The sequence below is a fragment of the Oncorhynchus mykiss genome, chromosome 15, assembly GCF_057628025.1.
Source record: "Oncorhynchus mykiss isolate SJ-2025 chromosome 15, ASM5762802v1, whole genome shotgun sequence".
Lineage (NCBI taxonomy): Eukaryota > Metazoa > Chordata > Actinopteri > Salmoniformes > Salmonidae > Oncorhynchus > Oncorhynchus mykiss.
Genome location: NC_143036.1, coordinates 60,177,667 through 60,194,314, shown reverse-complemented (window position 1 = coordinate 60,194,314; position 16,648 = coordinate 60,177,667). Strand labels below are relative to the sequence as shown.

The 16,648-nt window shown below is 45.6% G+C and overlaps 1 protein-coding gene across 1 annotated transcript; it reads left to right on the top strand.

Moving 5' to 3' along the window:
* The first annotated feature begins 8,135 nt into the window (after window positions 1-8,135).
* On the top strand, window positions 8,136-15,695 carry LOC110490365 (histidine ammonia-lyase). Its single transcript, XM_021563714.3, has 18 exons — window positions 8,136-8,417; window positions 8,675-8,749; window positions 8,858-8,930; window positions 10,747-10,813; window positions 10,961-10,998; window positions 11,370-11,495; window positions 11,674-11,813; window positions 11,984-12,031; window positions 12,189-12,336; window positions 12,515-12,610; window positions 12,771-12,829; window positions 12,930-13,010; window positions 13,218-13,283; window positions 13,463-13,628; window positions 13,714-13,848; window positions 13,953-14,061; window positions 14,174-14,243; window positions 14,353-15,695. Exons 1-18 carry the CDS (start codon window positions 8,331-8,333, stop codon window positions 14,428-14,430), a joined length of 1,662 nt encoding a protein of 553 aa, XP_021419389.2. The 5' UTR covers window positions 8,136-8,330; the 3' UTR covers window positions 14,431-15,695.
* The last annotated feature ends 953 nt before the right edge of the window (window positions 15,696-16,648 follow it).

Below are 16,648 nucleotides of genomic sequence, written 5' to 3'. Positions count from 1 at the left end.
TCTCCCTCACACCTTCCTACAACCTTTCTCAATTCGGTACACCTCCCCCTTACATCCCATCTACTCCTCCCCAGTCCTCTCCTCCATCTGTACTCCTACACCTCCTTTAGTTCCTTCCTTCCTTACACCCCAAACGCCGCTACAACTCCCTAAGTCCGACTTACACCTACATCCCCCTACATTCCTCCTCATCCCCTAAACATCCCTCCATCTTCCTAGACCTCCTCAGTCTCTTCAGAGAGACACCGTGGGAGGTGCCTCTAGGTCTCCCTCTCACTTATCTCACCGACATTAACATCTCCCACGTCACAAACCCCCACTTAACCACAGTGCTCCCCTCATACACCCCTACCATATGAGTCCCCTCCTTGGACTCGCCAAACACAGAAAGTTCTAGGCCAGGTCCTCCCTTATATGATGAATTCCATGTTTGGAACCACAGGTTGGTTTATCAGGACATTTATGGCAGGGGTTAGTTACATCTGAGTGTATTGAAGGTGAATGATCCTGGTAGAACCATGTGAATATGGGTTTATCAGGGTTTATCAGGACATATGGCAGGGGTTAGTTACATCTGAGTGTATTGAAGGTGAATGATCCTGGTAGAACCATGTGAATATGGGTTTATCAGGACATATGGCAGGGGTTAGTTACATCTGAGTGTATTGAAGGTGAATTATCCTGGTAGAACCATGTGAATATGGGCTGCTGTGGTGGACACTGTTGCCCAGGTTTACTAAGTAAACAAAACATTGATTCAGTTACCGACTAACACTGAGTATCCACTGGTGATAGACATGAAATGAATCAGCCCATAAAGAGATAATTTTAAAACACTGACTGAGATTAGATTGCGCAACAGGTGCTTAACAACAATGGATTTATTTGGTAGCTTCTCCATCAACATGTTTCCCTATTCAATTTGCATTAGGACGTCTCCAATCCTAAAGTGATGGAACTCCCCCCTGATTTACATTCAGAAAACAAAGAAGGTGATCAAACAATCAGACTTGATGAAGACTTCAAGTACAGGAATTTCACTCTGTAATTGGGCACTGTGTCCTCTGCTGCGGTAACATCAAGGAGACTGAGGTATGTGTAGGAAGAAGTTTTGCTTTAGTCCATCATTTTCACTCACCTTCTCCTTCCATGGGTAGATGAATCCCAGAGCCTTGTGGGAAGACAGCATCTGTGGCCTACGTACTCCTAAAAGTATTCCACCTCTGCACCCTGCCTGAGCAGGTCAGGGGGAGAGCTGGGCTGGTATGGAGGGGGAGACACCCTGACACATAAAAATGTAACGATTTGTTAAGATATCTGCAACACGTCAAACACAACCTTTTACACAACACACACCCTTCTCTTCCAACCAAAACACGTCCTTTTTGGCTTGTAATTTGTGCTCCATTGAGTAACTCGTCTGTGTGTATCTGCCTTTCTGAGTACAAAAAAGCTGCTGGTACTTCATCCAGGAGGTTACATATTTAGTTTACATATAGCCGAAGGATTGCATGCAATATAAACTAGGTAAATGAAGAAAGAGGCGTTCCCAACGTCAACTATAAGGAAGTCCCCTTCTTTACTTACACACTGTATTCTCCAAATCAACGTTTATGAAATAGAAACAGGGAAGCTGTGTCTGTCGGCGATATCTTGATTGTGTGTGTGTGTGTGTGTGTGTGTGCGTGCGTGCGTGTTTGTGAGCTCGTAACGTAGTTGTGTGGAGGAGGTACACTACGGCTCAGTGACAAGACACAGAACACTCCACACCTCCTTATCAGAAGCCTGGTACCAACCGGAGCCGCTCCTGCTCTCTGCCTGTGTGTGTGTGTGTGTGTGTGTGTGTGTGTACATGTTCATGTGTGAGAGAATGTGTGAGGGAGGTTTTGTTTTTCAGCAAAGACTTTAAGCTGATTTCTAACTTTTGAACGCTATGTATCTCACCCTCCTCTCTTTCTCCTCACCTCTATCAGGCGGGGGGATGGAGGTAAGGATTTGACTTAGGATGACCCGGGTGACAAGTCGAGGGGTGAATCTGGGGCTGAGGAGTTGGGTTAGTAGTTTGGGGGTGGGTGACATATTTGTGGACCCCATGAAACATTCCCCAGACCTAGGGTCTGAGAGGAAGCTATCAAAGCTGAGGAGGTATCAGATGACCCCTACAGCCCCAGGGTTTATCTGGAGGTGCTACTGTATGCGAACATCACTACTGACACTACAGATAATAAACAGGACAGCCAGATCTACACCAGGTCCCCATTTGACTCAGCCTGTTATTGAAGATCCCTTTCTGGGTTGGGATTGTGGAGGAGAGGCTACACGCGAGCAGTCTCTGGATGTGTCTCGCTGAGAGGCCTGGACTAGGCTCCCCGCTGTGTGATGGATGGGATGGATGTAGTTTTGTTATTGTTTTGCATGAGGATGAACAGACAAAGTGGGGTGAAGCTGGGGAAAGGGTGTAGTTTGGTGTGTGTTTGTTTGAAAGATAGACACAGATAGGAGACATGGCAAGAGGGTCAGTGTGTGGGTGAGGGGGGGGGGGGGGGGGGGGGTAAGCAATGAGACACGCAGACACAGAAATGTTCTGTTTATTCACAGACTGGGAGCGGCACAGGAAGTGGCCAACCGGAGCTTCCCGGGGAAAAGCGAGGGGCGATCCCACGTTTCTATAGAAGGAAATGGGGCGTGTGGGAGAGTGCTTGACAGAGACCATTTCCAGTCTGGGAGCCGCAGAAAGGTTTGGAACACGGTCATGTTATCGTCATTCATAGGAGGTCATGGTCACTAAAAGTCATGGTCACAATAGAGGACTATAGTCATACTTATATTCATGATGTCATATCACCAGACTGTTTCAGCTTTAGCCATCTCTGGTTCCCTATTAGTAGCTATGGAGCTTGCCAGGCTAGCTATCTGTGTGTTAGTGCCTCAGGGCTGGGTGCATGGCTAAGGAATGGCAGTGGTGGTGAAGGAATGTCTGTCATCTCCTCTTTCATCTCCTCTTTCTCTCCTCTCCTCTTTCCTTCTCTCCAGTTGACAGGTGCACAGCTCTGGCCCCCTCAGCCCTTTGTACACTACCCAACCACACATGAGGACAGACCAGCCCAAATCCCTTTAACATTCTCATATACTTTCTCTCTTTTTCTTTCACTCTCTCCCACTCACACATACACCACTCTAAACCATTGCTCACTCTGCCCCCCCGTCTCTCTCTCTCTTACATACTCTCCCTATTTTCCCCCCTCTCCTCCCCCTCTGTCTCCTTCCCCCCTTCTCCTTCCCTCATCCTCTTGTTGTTCCTGACATTCCTCATGGTGGGTAACCCTGGCATTGATCTTCTCAGGTTTAATCTCCCACCTCCCCCTGCCCCTTGCCCTACCCAATGCATTCCTCACCCATCACCTCCCTCACACCTTATCAGAGATGGCCGTACGGGTGTCTGTGGTTTTAACCCATCAGCCTGCAAATCATGTGGAAGTATGAAGCTCAGACAGGGACAGTAGAGTCTGCTGGGGATGAGAGGTCAGAGGAATGGTTAGTGTAGGACAGCATCTCAGTTAGGGGGTCTACTATGGAGGGAGCTGTGGTGGTCCCAGTGTTTAGTAACACCCAGAGCAATGGCCCTGAGCTGATAGTGAGCACACTGTCCTGTGTGGGATTGGAGACTGTTTATGTCCTCTTAATTGTATGTTAAGGCTCACACACATCGCACAGAATGTGGATCTAGCGTTTAAATTTTTCACGTGATTCTATACGTAAAATTGGGGGGCACTCTGTTCTCAAATTTGTTTCAGAAGTGCTAACTACTCTCAGCCAGCAAATGTTATTGGTGTGTCTGAGTCCGTACAGGGATAATAGGCTTTGTCTTATACCTCCCACACTAGATGTTCCTACAACCTGAAGAGGTGTTTCTGTGTGTCTGTGTGTGTCTGTGTGTGTGTGTGTGTGTGTGTGTGTCTGTGTGCATGCGTGTATCTTAAAGGGCCAGGCACCCTGCCTGCGTCTCCGTGTCTTGTTCCAGCTCCAGTTCTCAATCTGACTGTTCTCTGATGCTGGAATGTTGCCTCTGGAATTCTGCAGTCATCGAGCCACTACGCTTTACCCTACTAACACTCTGCCTGGATACCATCCCATAGATACCATACAAAGCATTACACTATCTTTCTCATTTGGTCCTGCTGTACATGCCTACACGTACGCTACGGTCACATGACGCAGGCCTCCTTACTGTCCCTAGAATTTCTAAGCAAACAGCTGGAGGCAGGGCTTTCTTCTATAGAGCTCAATTTTTATGGAATGGTCTGCCTATCCATGTGAGAGACGCAGACTCAGTCTTGACCTTTAAGTCTTTACTGAAGACTCATCTCTTCAGTAGGTGTCACTCCCTGACCTTAGAGCTTTTATGTGTCTTATTTGGTTTGGTCAGGGTGTGATTTGGGTGGGCATTCTATGTTCTTTTTTCTATGTTTTTGTATTTCTTTGTGTTGGCCGGGTATGGTTCTCAATCAGGGACAGCTGTCTATTGTTGTTTCTGATTGGGAACCATACTTAGGTAGCTTTTTCCCACATGGTTTTTGTGGGTAGTTCATTTCTGTTTAGTGTTTTGCACCTTACAGGACTGTTTCGGTTATTCTCTTTGTTATTTTTGTTATAGTGTTCAGTTTTAATAAAGAAAGCATGAACACTTACCACGCTGCGCTTTGGTCCGATGATTCCTCATCTTCCGGCAACGAATACCGTGACAGTAGGTCCTGTGATTGAGTGTAGTCTGGCCCAGGAGTGTGAAGGTGAACGGAAAGACACTGGAGCAACGAACCGCCCTTGCTGTCTCTGCCTGGCCGGTTCCCCTCTTTCCACTGGGATTCTCTGCCTCAAACCCTATTACAGGGGCTGAGTCACTGGCTTACTGGTGCTCTTCCATGCCGTCCCTAGGAGGGGTGCGTCACTTGAATGGGTTGAGTCACTGACGTGATCTTCCTGTCTGGGTTGGTGCACCCCTTGGGTTCGTGCCGTGGGGGAGATCTTTGTGGGCTATACTCGGCCTTGTCACAGGATGGTAAGTCGGTGGTTGAAGATATCCCTCTAGTGGTGTGGGGGCTGTGCCTTGGCAAAGTGGGTGGGGTTGTATCCTTCCTGTTTGGCCCTGTCCGGGGGTATCGTCGGACGGGGCCACAGTGTCTCCCGACCCCTGCTGTCTCAGCCTCCAGTATTTATGCTGCAATAGTTTGTGTCGTGGGGCTAGGGTCAGTCTGTTATATCTGGAGTATTTCTCCTGTCCTACCCGATGTCCTGTGTGAATTTAAGTATGCTCTCTCTAATTCTCTCTTTTTTTCCCACTCTTCTCTCTCTCTCTCTCTCTCGCTCTCTCTCCCCCATTGGTTTATAGACCTCACATTTCATCATAAATGTCCCTCCTCCCCTCAGATACAATGGCAATATAGTTCACAAAGCTTCTCACATTGTCTGCCACCTGTTAAACAATCTACGACAAGCCCAAGGTCTGTCCCCTCCCTGGGTGGGGACAGAATGTCCTGTAAGGAACACAGTATTACAGCCGGTCTGACGATAGCTCCATTCGTTTACAACAAGGAACAGAAAGTCCTTGTTCTAATTCTTGACTAAAACTACACACCTTATATTCAGTATTATGATTATAATAAGATTCATACAGTAACAGAGTAGTATTCTGTTTAGTTATAATTCTAAGCTAAATGTAGACATAATTTAGTCATTATTCATAAAAATCCCATAACAAAAGCCAACTGACCTTTACTCCTGAGTTGCTGACCTGTTGCACCCTCTACACCCACTGTGATTATTATTATTTGACCCTGCTGGTCATCTATGAACATTTGACCATTTTGGCCATGTTCTGTTATAATCTCCACCCGGCACAGCCAGAAGAAGACTGGCCACCCCTCATAGCCTGGTTTCTTCCTAGGTTCTGGCCTTTCTAGGGAGTTTGTCCTAGCCACCGTGCTTCTACACCTGCATTGCTTGCTGTTTTGGGGTTTTAAGCTGGGTTTCTGTACAGCACTTTGTGACATCAGCTGATGTACGATGGGCTTTATAAATACATTTGATTGATTGATCCCATGGATACCATCCTATAGATACCATCCCATGGGTACCATCCCATAGATACCATCCTATAGATACCATCCCATGGATACCATCCTATAGATACCATCCCATGGATACCATCCTATAGATACCATTCCATGGGTACCATCCCATGGGCATGTCTGGAGTCACGGTTTCCACAGTCCGCTGTCCAGCCATATCTGCTGTTTTTTATGACCCTGATCAATGGCTGTTATGGTCAACCCCAAGATGAGATATTTCTCTGATACATCTCCTTTTATTAGGCTTTGACCCAAGTGTGGGCTGCAAGTGTTCAAGTGCCTTAAACACGCTGTTCTAATCTATATGAAATGTCCAAAACTGCCAAAGTTGCGCTCCTTCGTTACTTTCTCAGAAACGGATTTTAACAGAAAGTCAGACCCCCAGTTGCTGACAACTGGATCATCCCACATGTTCTATTACTGTTCAACACAGCTCCGCCATGTTTCTGTAGACACATGACAAATCAGCTGCTTTCTCCATTACATTTGTAGTTTGAGTACAAACAAGTACACTGCAATCTACCTGTCTGTCTTTACAGACAGATCTGTGTTTTTGCATGGTCCACATTGAGTATTTGCACAGATGATTATCCAACATGTTAAATAATCAGATTTATCATATCAGACTGCTATGGCTCATGACTGTTCACAACTAGCTTGGTGGGTCACATTCCAAATGACAATTCCCTCCCTTTACTGTACACAATCTGCTTGGTGGCTGGGTATAGTGGATCTATAATTGCACAAGCCTAGAATGAGGGCTGGGTAGGCTTTGGCTGGAACTTGACTGTGAAGCTGACCTTTTCCCATTAATACCGTTTCATCAATAAGATGCAGTATAAAGAGGGAACTGATTCATCTGCAGCATCACCTGAGGAGGCAGATGCTGGCTAACCAAGGAGTGGTAAAGGACTTGTGTTAAAAAAGTTGAATAAGCCTTCACACTTTAGTTTGATATTGTGTGTTTGTAAGGACTGATGCTGGAGTAGAGAAGCAGGTACAGGGAGTCAACGTTTAATAAGGAACAAGACAGGAACAGCGTCAGCAAACGGGTAAAACACAACCACATATGAACATTAATCCTGAAGCAGGGAACAGATAGATATAGTGGAGGTAATGGCACAGGTGATTAAGTCCAGGTGAGTCCAATAATTGCTGATGCGCGTGACTGGGGGAAGGCAGGTGTAATGATGGTGGCAGGTGTGCGTAATGATGGGGAGCCTGGCGCCGTTGAGAGCCAGGAAGGGGGAGCAGCAGTGAAAGTACCCCCCCCAAGACGCCTTGCGAGCCGGGAGGCGTAAAACCCTGGCGATCTGGCTGAGGCTTGACGTGGGCAAGAGCCAACCGAGCAAGAAAACCCTTGAGCCAGCTAGGGCGTGGAAGTTGGGCGAGCTGGCTTAGGCATCCCTGGTTCTATCGGCGTCACCACCAAGCGGAAAGCCAGCACTCCCCGATGCTTCGTTTGATGGCTTCAGGATTCTGTAAGGATGGACGCTGGAGTAGAGAAGCAGGTATGGGGAGTCAACGATTAATAAGGAACAAGACATACAAACATTAATCATGAAGCAAGGAACAGAGCTTGGGAACAGACAGATATAGGGGAGGTAATGACACAGGTGATTGATTCCAATAATTAGTGACGGGCGTGACGGGGGAAGGCAGCAGTGCGTAATAATGGTGGCAGGAGTGCGTAATAATGGTGGCAGGAGTGCGTAACGCTGGGGAGCCTGGCGCCGTTGGGCGCCAGGGAGGGGGAGCAGGAGTGAGTTTTATTGTCATTTTATTGAATACTGGGTGAAGTTTTTATTTTATTTTAATTAAATATGTATAGGTGTAGACACTTATGTACAAGGATATCTCACACAACTGTTACACTTCTCCACTAAACATTGGTGTACACTGACTGGGGACCAAGACAGGGACATAATGTGAGACAGAACTGTTAATGTACAGGGAGGGGGTGGTTTCACCAGTTACACATAAAAGAAGTTGGTATTATGTTTAATCGGTCGTAGAGTAACGACCAGGCACAAGCCTAACTGTGTTGCAACCAGCCCCGTGATGAGTAGACCAGTTAATGAATGAAAATGATCCTTTCCCCTGGCTTTATAAAGAATTGTCTCTGTCATTGTCACAGGTTGCTACCTGTCTTTAACCCTCTCTGATTGTATCTCTTTCTCTCTGATAGTTGTTCCCTCTCTCCTAATGGATGTGCAGGAGCACAATGACTTTGTCAACGTTGGTAAGGAAGAAACTGCCATTGGGAAACGCCAGTCTCTCGATCCCAAAAAGGTGAGTATCTGCATTCTGTTATTATACTCTGCTTGAACAATATTCTATTCATTGGCATAAATAAGAGGGTGGGGAGCAAAGTATGGGATACTTGACGGAGGAGCATAATTAATTAGTCAAACTTGTAATGGAATAGCAAATCGAATTTGACACGTTTCCCACAATGTAACCCTGTATAACAGCTGACTACATTGCTGTGTGTCTGCCTGTATGCCTGTCGTTGACGTTGTCTGTGTGTGTGACTTGTTGCGTTCCAGTACCTCTCTCTGGATGGGAACAGTCTGACCATAGCTGATCTGGTCCGTTTGGGGAAAGGCCTGTTCAACATCAAGGTATGATTAAAGAAGACCATGCTTCATCATAGTCCAATCAGACCGTTTTCAGCCGTGCTGGCCGACTACTGTCAGTTAACATTTCAACTCTTCTGTTTTGGCACCCAGCTGACCACCGAGGCTGAAGGGAAAATCAATGAAGCCAGAGAAGTGATAGAAACCATCATAAAAGAAAACCGAGGTATGCATAGATTAATAAAATAAATGGATAAATAGAATATATAGCTATAGATTAATAGAATATCTAGATATACAGTGCCTTGCGAAAGTATTCGGCCCCCTTGAACTTTGCAACCTTTTGCCACATTTCAGGCTTCAAACATAAAGATATAAAACTGTATTTTTTTGTGAAGAATCAACAACAAGTGGGACACAATCATGAAGTGGAACGACATTCATTGGATATTTCAAACTTTTTTTAACAAATCAAAAACTGAAAAATTGGCCGTGCAAAATTATTCAGCCCCCTTACGTTAATACTTTGTAGCACCACCTTTTGCTGCGATTACAGCTGTAAGTCGCTTGGGGTATGTCTCTATCAGTTTTGCACATCGAGAGACTGAAATGTTTTCCCATTCCTCCTTGCAAAACAGCTCGAGCTCAGTGAGGTTGGATGGAGAGCATTTGTGAACAGCAGTTTTCAGTTCTTTCCACAGATTCTCGATTGGATTCAGGTCTGGACTTTGACTTGGCCATTCTAACACCTGGGTATGTTTATTTTTGAACCATTCCATTGTAGATTTTGCTTTATGTTTTGGATCATTGTCTTGTTGGAAGACAAATCTCCTTCCCAATCTCAGGTCTTTTGCAGACTCCATCAGGTTTTCTTCCAGAATGGTCCTGTATTTGGCTCCATCCATCTTCCCATCAATTTTAACCATCTTCCCTGTCCCTGCTGAAGAAAAGCAGGCCCAAACCATGATGCTGCCACCACCATGTTTGACAGTGGGGATGGTGTGTTCAGGGTGATGAGCTGTGTTGCTTTTACGCCAAACATAAGGTTTTGCATTCTTGCCAAAAAGTTCAATTTTGGTTTCATCTGACCAGAGCACCTTCTTCCACATGTTTGGTGTGTCTCCCAGGTGGCTTGTGGCAAACTTTAAACAACACTTTTTATGGATATCTTTAAGAAATGGCTTTCTTCTTGCCACTCTTCCATAAAGGCCAGATTTGTGCAATATACGACTGATTGTTGTCCTATGGACAGAGTCTCCCACCTCAGATGTAGATCTCTGAAGTTCATCCAGAGTGATCATGGGCCTCTTGGCTACATCTCTGATCAGTCTTCTCCTTGAATGAGCTGAAAATTTAGAGGGACGGCCAGGTCTTGGTAGATTTGCAGTGGTCTGATACTCCTTCCATTTCAATATTATCGCTTGCACAGTGCTCCTTGGGATGTTTAAAGCTTGGGAAATCTTTTTGTATCCAAATCCGGCTTTAAACTTCTTCACAACAGTATCTCGGACCTGCCTGGTGTGTTCCTTGTTCTTCATGATGCTCTCTGCGCTTTTAACGGACCTCTGAGACTATCACAGTGCAGGTGCATTTATACGGAGACTTGATTACACACAGGTGGATTGTATTTATCATCATTAGTCATTTAGGTCAACATTGGATCATTCAGAGATCCTCACTGAACTTCTGGAGAGAGTTTGCTGCACTGAAAGTAAAGGGGCTGAATAATTTTGCACGCCCAATTTTTCAGTTTTTGATTTGTTAAAAAAGTTTGAAATATCCAATAAATGTCGTTCCACTTCATGATTGTGTCCCACTTGTTGTTGATTCTTCACAAAAAAATACAGTTTTATATCTTTATGTTTGAAGCCTGAAATGTGGCAAAAGGTCGCAAAGTTCAAGGGGGCCGAATACTTTCGCAAGGCACTGTATATTAATAGATTATATAGCTATAGAATATATAGCTATAGATTAATAGAATGTGTGATTCTACATGTGTTTATATGTCTCTTTATGTCTATCTATGTGTTCTTCCCCTGTAGTTGTCTATGGCGTCAACACAGGGTTTGGGAAATTTGCCCATATGCTCATTCCAAAGGATAAGCTCATGTAAGTTGTTTATTCACTAGCTGGGAAGAACTAGTCTTTTCCCATCTGAATAAACATTGTGAACTAGATCTGTTTGTCTATCGCTAACTGTCAGAATCATTTATTGACTGTGTGTGTGTGTGTGTGTGTGTGTGTGTTTGTCTTCAGGGAACTACAGATGAATCTGATTCGATCTCATAGTGCTGGTGGGTTACCATGCTTAAATAAACCCGTGCTTCTACACCTGCATTGCTTGCTGTTTGGGGTTTTAGGCTGTACAGCACTTTGAGATATCAGCTGATGTACGAAGTGCTATATAAATACATTTGATTTGAGTATATGTCATTATAGTACCTCTATGTCCAAGGGACAGATCAGGCCTGCCCTTGACTAAATTGCACCCCTGGTGTAATTGAAATACATATACACATATCGAAAAGTGTGTGTGTGTGTGTGTGTGTGTGTGTGTGTGTGTGTGTGTGTGTGTGTGTGTGTGTGTGTGTGTGTGTGTGTGTGTGTGTGTGTGTGTGTGTGTGTGTGTGTGTGTGTGTGTGTGTGTGTGTGTGTGTGTGTGTAGGAGTGGGCACCCCATTGAGTGTAGAGAGGACCCGTATGCTACTGGCTCTGAGGATTAACGTTCTGGCCAAAGGGTACAGTGGCGTCTCCATGGAAACGGTCCAGGCTATGGTCAAAGCCTTCAATGGTAAACCCAGTCTACAATAACAACATTCATTGAAATTCTGATTCAACAGTTTGACTAATAGCAAGCGTGAACTCTGTGTTTGTGCATGTGTACGTGCGTGATTGTGTGTATGCATGTCCTGTCCAGGTACATTGAGCTTGTGTGTGTGTGACAGATCTCTCTCTCTCTACTCCCCCAGCCTCCTGCCTGTCGTGGGTGCCAGAGAAGGGAACGGTAGGCGCTAGTGGAGACCTGGCCCCCCTGGCCCACCTCACCCTGGGCCTTATGGGAGAGGGCAGGATGTGGTCGCCTCAACGCGGCTGGGACCATGCCAAAACAGTTGGGTTACCCACAATGCCTCTCTCTCTCAACCCAAAGACACACCTCAGAGAACCAATGTGTTTTTGTTAGATGAATGACTGAGATAAAATGTATACATTAAGGCCCCTAACTCGTTTCCTTCGTCTTTCTTTCTCCTCTCCTTTATTCTTTCTTTCCTCCTTTTCCAGGTACTGGAATGTCATGGACTCACACCTTTGGTTCTGAAGCCTAAAGAGGTACAGTGCTAGAGCTGTAGTTTTTACTATTTGTTGGATTTTCTATCAGGCATTGATTAAGTTGTCTTGTATACTGATTATTGATAACTGGGGTTAGATGAATGTCATATCTGGGATATAATTGCAGTAGATAGTGTGATAGTGTTTTATCGTGCAGGGCATCGGTCTGATCAACGGGACTCAGATGATGTCATCTCTGGCGGCGGAGGCAGTGGAGCGAGCTGTGGGCGTGGCCAGGCAGGCTGACATCATCGCTGCCCTCAGTCTAGAGGCCCTGAGGGGCACCACCAAGGCCTTCCACAGCGGTCTGACACACACGCACACACACACACACACACACACACACACACACACACACACACACACACACACACACACACACACACACACACACACACACACATAGTGAATTCACTGTTGGAGCTTTGATAAAGCTATAAGAAGTTCCATTCCATTGTGTACTGATTTGTTCTGCCATTCCAGACGTCCATGCCGTGAGGCCACACCCTGGTCAGATAGAGGTGGCTCTGAGACTCCGCTCTCTACTCCACTCGGACGTCTTCCCCTCCCAGATCTCTGGTAAAGTCAGGCAGGCGAAACACACACACAGAAACACACACACTCAATTTTTCTGATGATTTTGTGTCCAAATAAAGACATTTACTCCTTTGGTGGGAATCTTAACAGTGCTGTTTGGTCATTTCCAGTCTCTGACTTCCTTTGTTGTGTTTTCCTGTAGATAGTCATAGGACATGTGACCGTGTCCAGGATGCATACACCCTCCGCTGTATCCCACAGGTAGTGTGTGTGCATGTGTGTGTGTTACAACTGCAGTGAAGGGCTGGAGTGAACTAACCCTAGTACCAGTGTTTATTTGTGTCTCTCTCCTCTCTTGTAGGTTCATGGGGTAGCTAACGACACCATAGCCTTTGTTAAGAGCATCCTCACCACTGAGCTCAACAGTGCCACTGACAACCCTGTATCCTCCCACTGAGTTACATTGTTATATTTACTTGAAGACGTCATGTCTTTCTTTGATCTCCTTTTAGACCCCTCCTGTGATTATAGAAGTTCACCACAAGGGGGAGCCCTTGGACTAGCCCACATGGGCTTTGGTTTCCTGTATACAGTTTATATTAGAGACTCATAATGTTGTCCCAAATATGAAACCTTAACTCTCCTCCAGCTGGTTTTTGCAGAGCGAGGTGAGACTATCTCTGGGGGTAATTTCCATGGAGAATACCCAGCCAAGGTAGAGTCACAGACAAACAGATTCACTCCATACCATAAACTCCTCGGTTCCTTCAGTACTGTTCCCCCTTTTTCCTAGACTGGTCATAGATATGTTTGTACTGCCTTACCAATGATCACAGGAGTTAGCAAGGCAGCACAAACTGATCTGGGACAAGGCTAACCCTCTCTCTCCCCCAGGCTCTAGACTACCTGGCCATCGGGGTCCATGAGCTGGCCAGTATGAGTGAGAGGAGGACAGAGAGGCTGGTCAACCCCTCCCTCAGTGAGCTGCCTGCCTTCCTGGTCCAAGATGGAGGCCTCAACTCTGGTTTCATGATTGCACACTGCACTGCTGCTGCCCTTGGTAGGTCTGTGTGTGTGTGTGTGTGTGTGTGTGTGTTTTCACACAGAAAACGTTAGTGTGTGTGTCTGTCTCTGCTCCCCCGCAGTATCTGAGAGCAAGGCGTTGTGCCACCCGTCCTCCGTGGACTCCCTGTCCACCAGCGCAGCCACTGAAGACCACGTCTCCATGGGGGGCTGGGCCGCTAGGAAGGCCCTGAGGGTGGTGGAACACGTAGAGCAAGGTAACTCGTAGAGTACAGTCACATGGCATTAGTGTGTGATCTGCTCGTCCCATCAAATATCATGCATACAGAGTTAACCATAAAAAGGCATCGCTGCTTTTCAGTTCTGGCCATAGAGCTGCTCGCTGCCTGTCAAGCCCTGGAGTTTCTCCGCCCGCTCAAGTCCACTACCCCTCTGGAGAAAGTCCATGAGCTAGTGCGTACTGTTGTCAGGTACGACCCATGAGAATGTGGATCTCTGATTCGAGGACTGCCCAATGTTGTTGTTCTGGAAAGGTGTGGGGAGAGTTCTACAGCACATCAGTTTATTCTTATTTCCCATCAGGCCTTGGGATCATGACCGTCAAATGAGTCCTGACATCGAGGCTGCTCACACGCTCCTCAGGGAGGAAAAGGCAAGAGACTCACCCCATCTCAATATTATATTTATCATTCCAGCTAATTGATAATGAGGCAGATAAAAATGAACTTCTCTGTTTGTTTCTCACCCGTGGCCTTCTCTAGGTGTGGGAGGCGGCTCGGCCATACATGGACCAATACCGAGACAGGCTCGGACTGAAACCACTCCCACTGGATGACTAGGATAGTGTATGAAAATGACTCAAGTATTTCATACTTCTACTGTATGATTCCAAATCCAAGATTCAAGTTTATTAAAGGTTATTAGAGATATACAGTGCAAACAATACATGAGCTTAAAAAAACAAAATGTTGCTTATATTATCTCATTATCAGAAATTCCTCAGAAATGTAACTCCCAGATATGAATCATACCTTATGAGCCTGGAGAGATCGTATATCTTCTTATGGCTTACAATGCTGGTGGACCCAAACAACCACCACCAGCAATTACATTACAGTGAAATATTCTCCCTGGTGTACTGTATGACGACAGGTTATGATTATTCTACATTTACTATATGTACTGGTCAATTAGTTCAGTTCAGAACTCAGTCTGGGTGATTGACAGGAGAGATGAACAGAAGGGAAGAGTTTTCACCTTCATCATTGCCAGGGCCAAGGAATGGATAGACTCTCAGTGAAGGTGTAGCCAGTGAAAGAGTAGATATGAGACCTGGCCTCCACATCATAAAAGGAGACCTGACCCTCCTCATAATCCACAAACACCCCCACCTTCTGGGGCTTCTCTCTCATGTATAAGGAGACACGGGGGGGGGGGGGGGGGGGGTACAGGCTGAGTACTTACTCTCATCCCTCAGGACCACAGACCAGTATCCATTTAATGGGCTATTTGTGATGTTCCCCTTCCTGTTGATGGACTCTCTGGCTACTCCTAAAGTCCACATGGTTTTCATCTGAACATTCACCTCATAGTAAAATCTCCCTGAGGAGAAACCCTCCTTTCCTAGGACATTAAAAACTTGATCAAACCTATTGGGATTATGTTATGGGATTTTTATGAATAATGACTAAATTATGTATACATTTAGCTTAGAATTATAACTAAACAGAATACTACTCTGTTACTGTATGAATGTATGAATCTTATTATAATCATAATACTGAATATAAGGTGTGTAGTTTTAGTCAAGAATTAGAACAAGGACTTTCTGTTCCTTGTTAGAAACGAATGGAGCTATCGTCAGACCGGCTGGAATACTGTGTTCCTTACAGGACATTCTGTCCCCACCCAGGGACGGGAGAGACCTTGGGCTTGTAGTAGATTGTTTAACAGGTGGCAGACAATGTGAGAAGCTTTGTGAACTATATTGCCCTTGTATCTGAGGGGAGGAGGGACATTTATGACGAAATGTGAGGTATATAAACCAATGTACATGGTATTATGACTCGAGCCCTAGGGAATAAACGCTATTGATTAATTTTGAGACTGATCTTCGTCTATTTTATGCAAATAAGAACCTTACAAATTCTTAGAAACTGACAAAGTGTTTTGCTTTGTTATAATTGAATTGGTTAATGAACATATAGGACTTAAATTCCTCTAACAGATGATAAGGTTTATTAAGCCGTGTGTTTCCATTTCTCACCTGTTTCCCATCCTCAGACATGATGAGACCATGATGTGCTGTATCAGGATCCAGAGTCACATCCACTACATACTGCTGAATCCTCTTCAACTAAGCATCACACAACATCTTCACTTCACTCAAAATGGTCTCCTCCACTTGAGACACAGCTCTCCTCCCAGTCCCCACACACATATCACTGTGAACACTGATCATATACCAGTCCTTGGTGGGTGGAGGGGTGCAGAGGGATGGACAGCTCTGTATGAGGTGGAGGTGGTCCTCAGTGTGTGAGTGCTCCAGCTCAGTGCTTCTCCTCTGTAGCTCAGTGATTTCCTGCTCCAGCTCTTTAATGAGCCCTTCAGCCTACCTCTCTGCTGCTTTCTGCTTCTCCTCAATCACCTCAATGAGCTCAGTCTGGCTTCTCTCAATGGAGCGAACCAGAGCATTGAAGACCTGTACACTGTCTGATACCTGTGGAATGTTGTGCCACTCTTCTTCAATGGCTGTGCAAAGTTCCTGGATATTGGCCGGAACTGGAACACGCTGTTGTGTACATTGATCCAGAGCATCCCAAACATGCTCAATGGATGTCTGGTGAGTATGCAGGCCATGGAAGAACTGGGCCATTTTCAGCTTTCAGGAATTATGTACAGATCCTTATGACATGTGGCCGTGCATTATCATGCTGAAACATGAGGTGATGAATGGCACAACAATAGGCCTCAGGATCTCGTCACGGTATCTCTGTGCATTCAAATTGCCATCAATAAAATGCCATTGTTGTCCTAAGCTTATGCCTGACCATACCA

Coding starts and splice junctions, on each gene's coding strand:
- LOC110490365 (XM_021563714.3), top strand. CDS start 8,331: ATGGATGTGCAGGAGCACAATGACTTTGTCAACGTTGGTAAGGAAGAA. Junction 12,830..12,929: donor CCCTCCGCTGTATCCCACAG/GTAGTGTGTGTG, acceptor CCTCTCTTGTAG/GTTCATGGGGTAGCTAACGA. Junction 13,284..13,462: donor ATGGAGAATACCCAGCCAAG/GTAGAGTCACAG, acceptor TCTCTCCCCCAG/GCTCTAGACTACCTGGCCAT.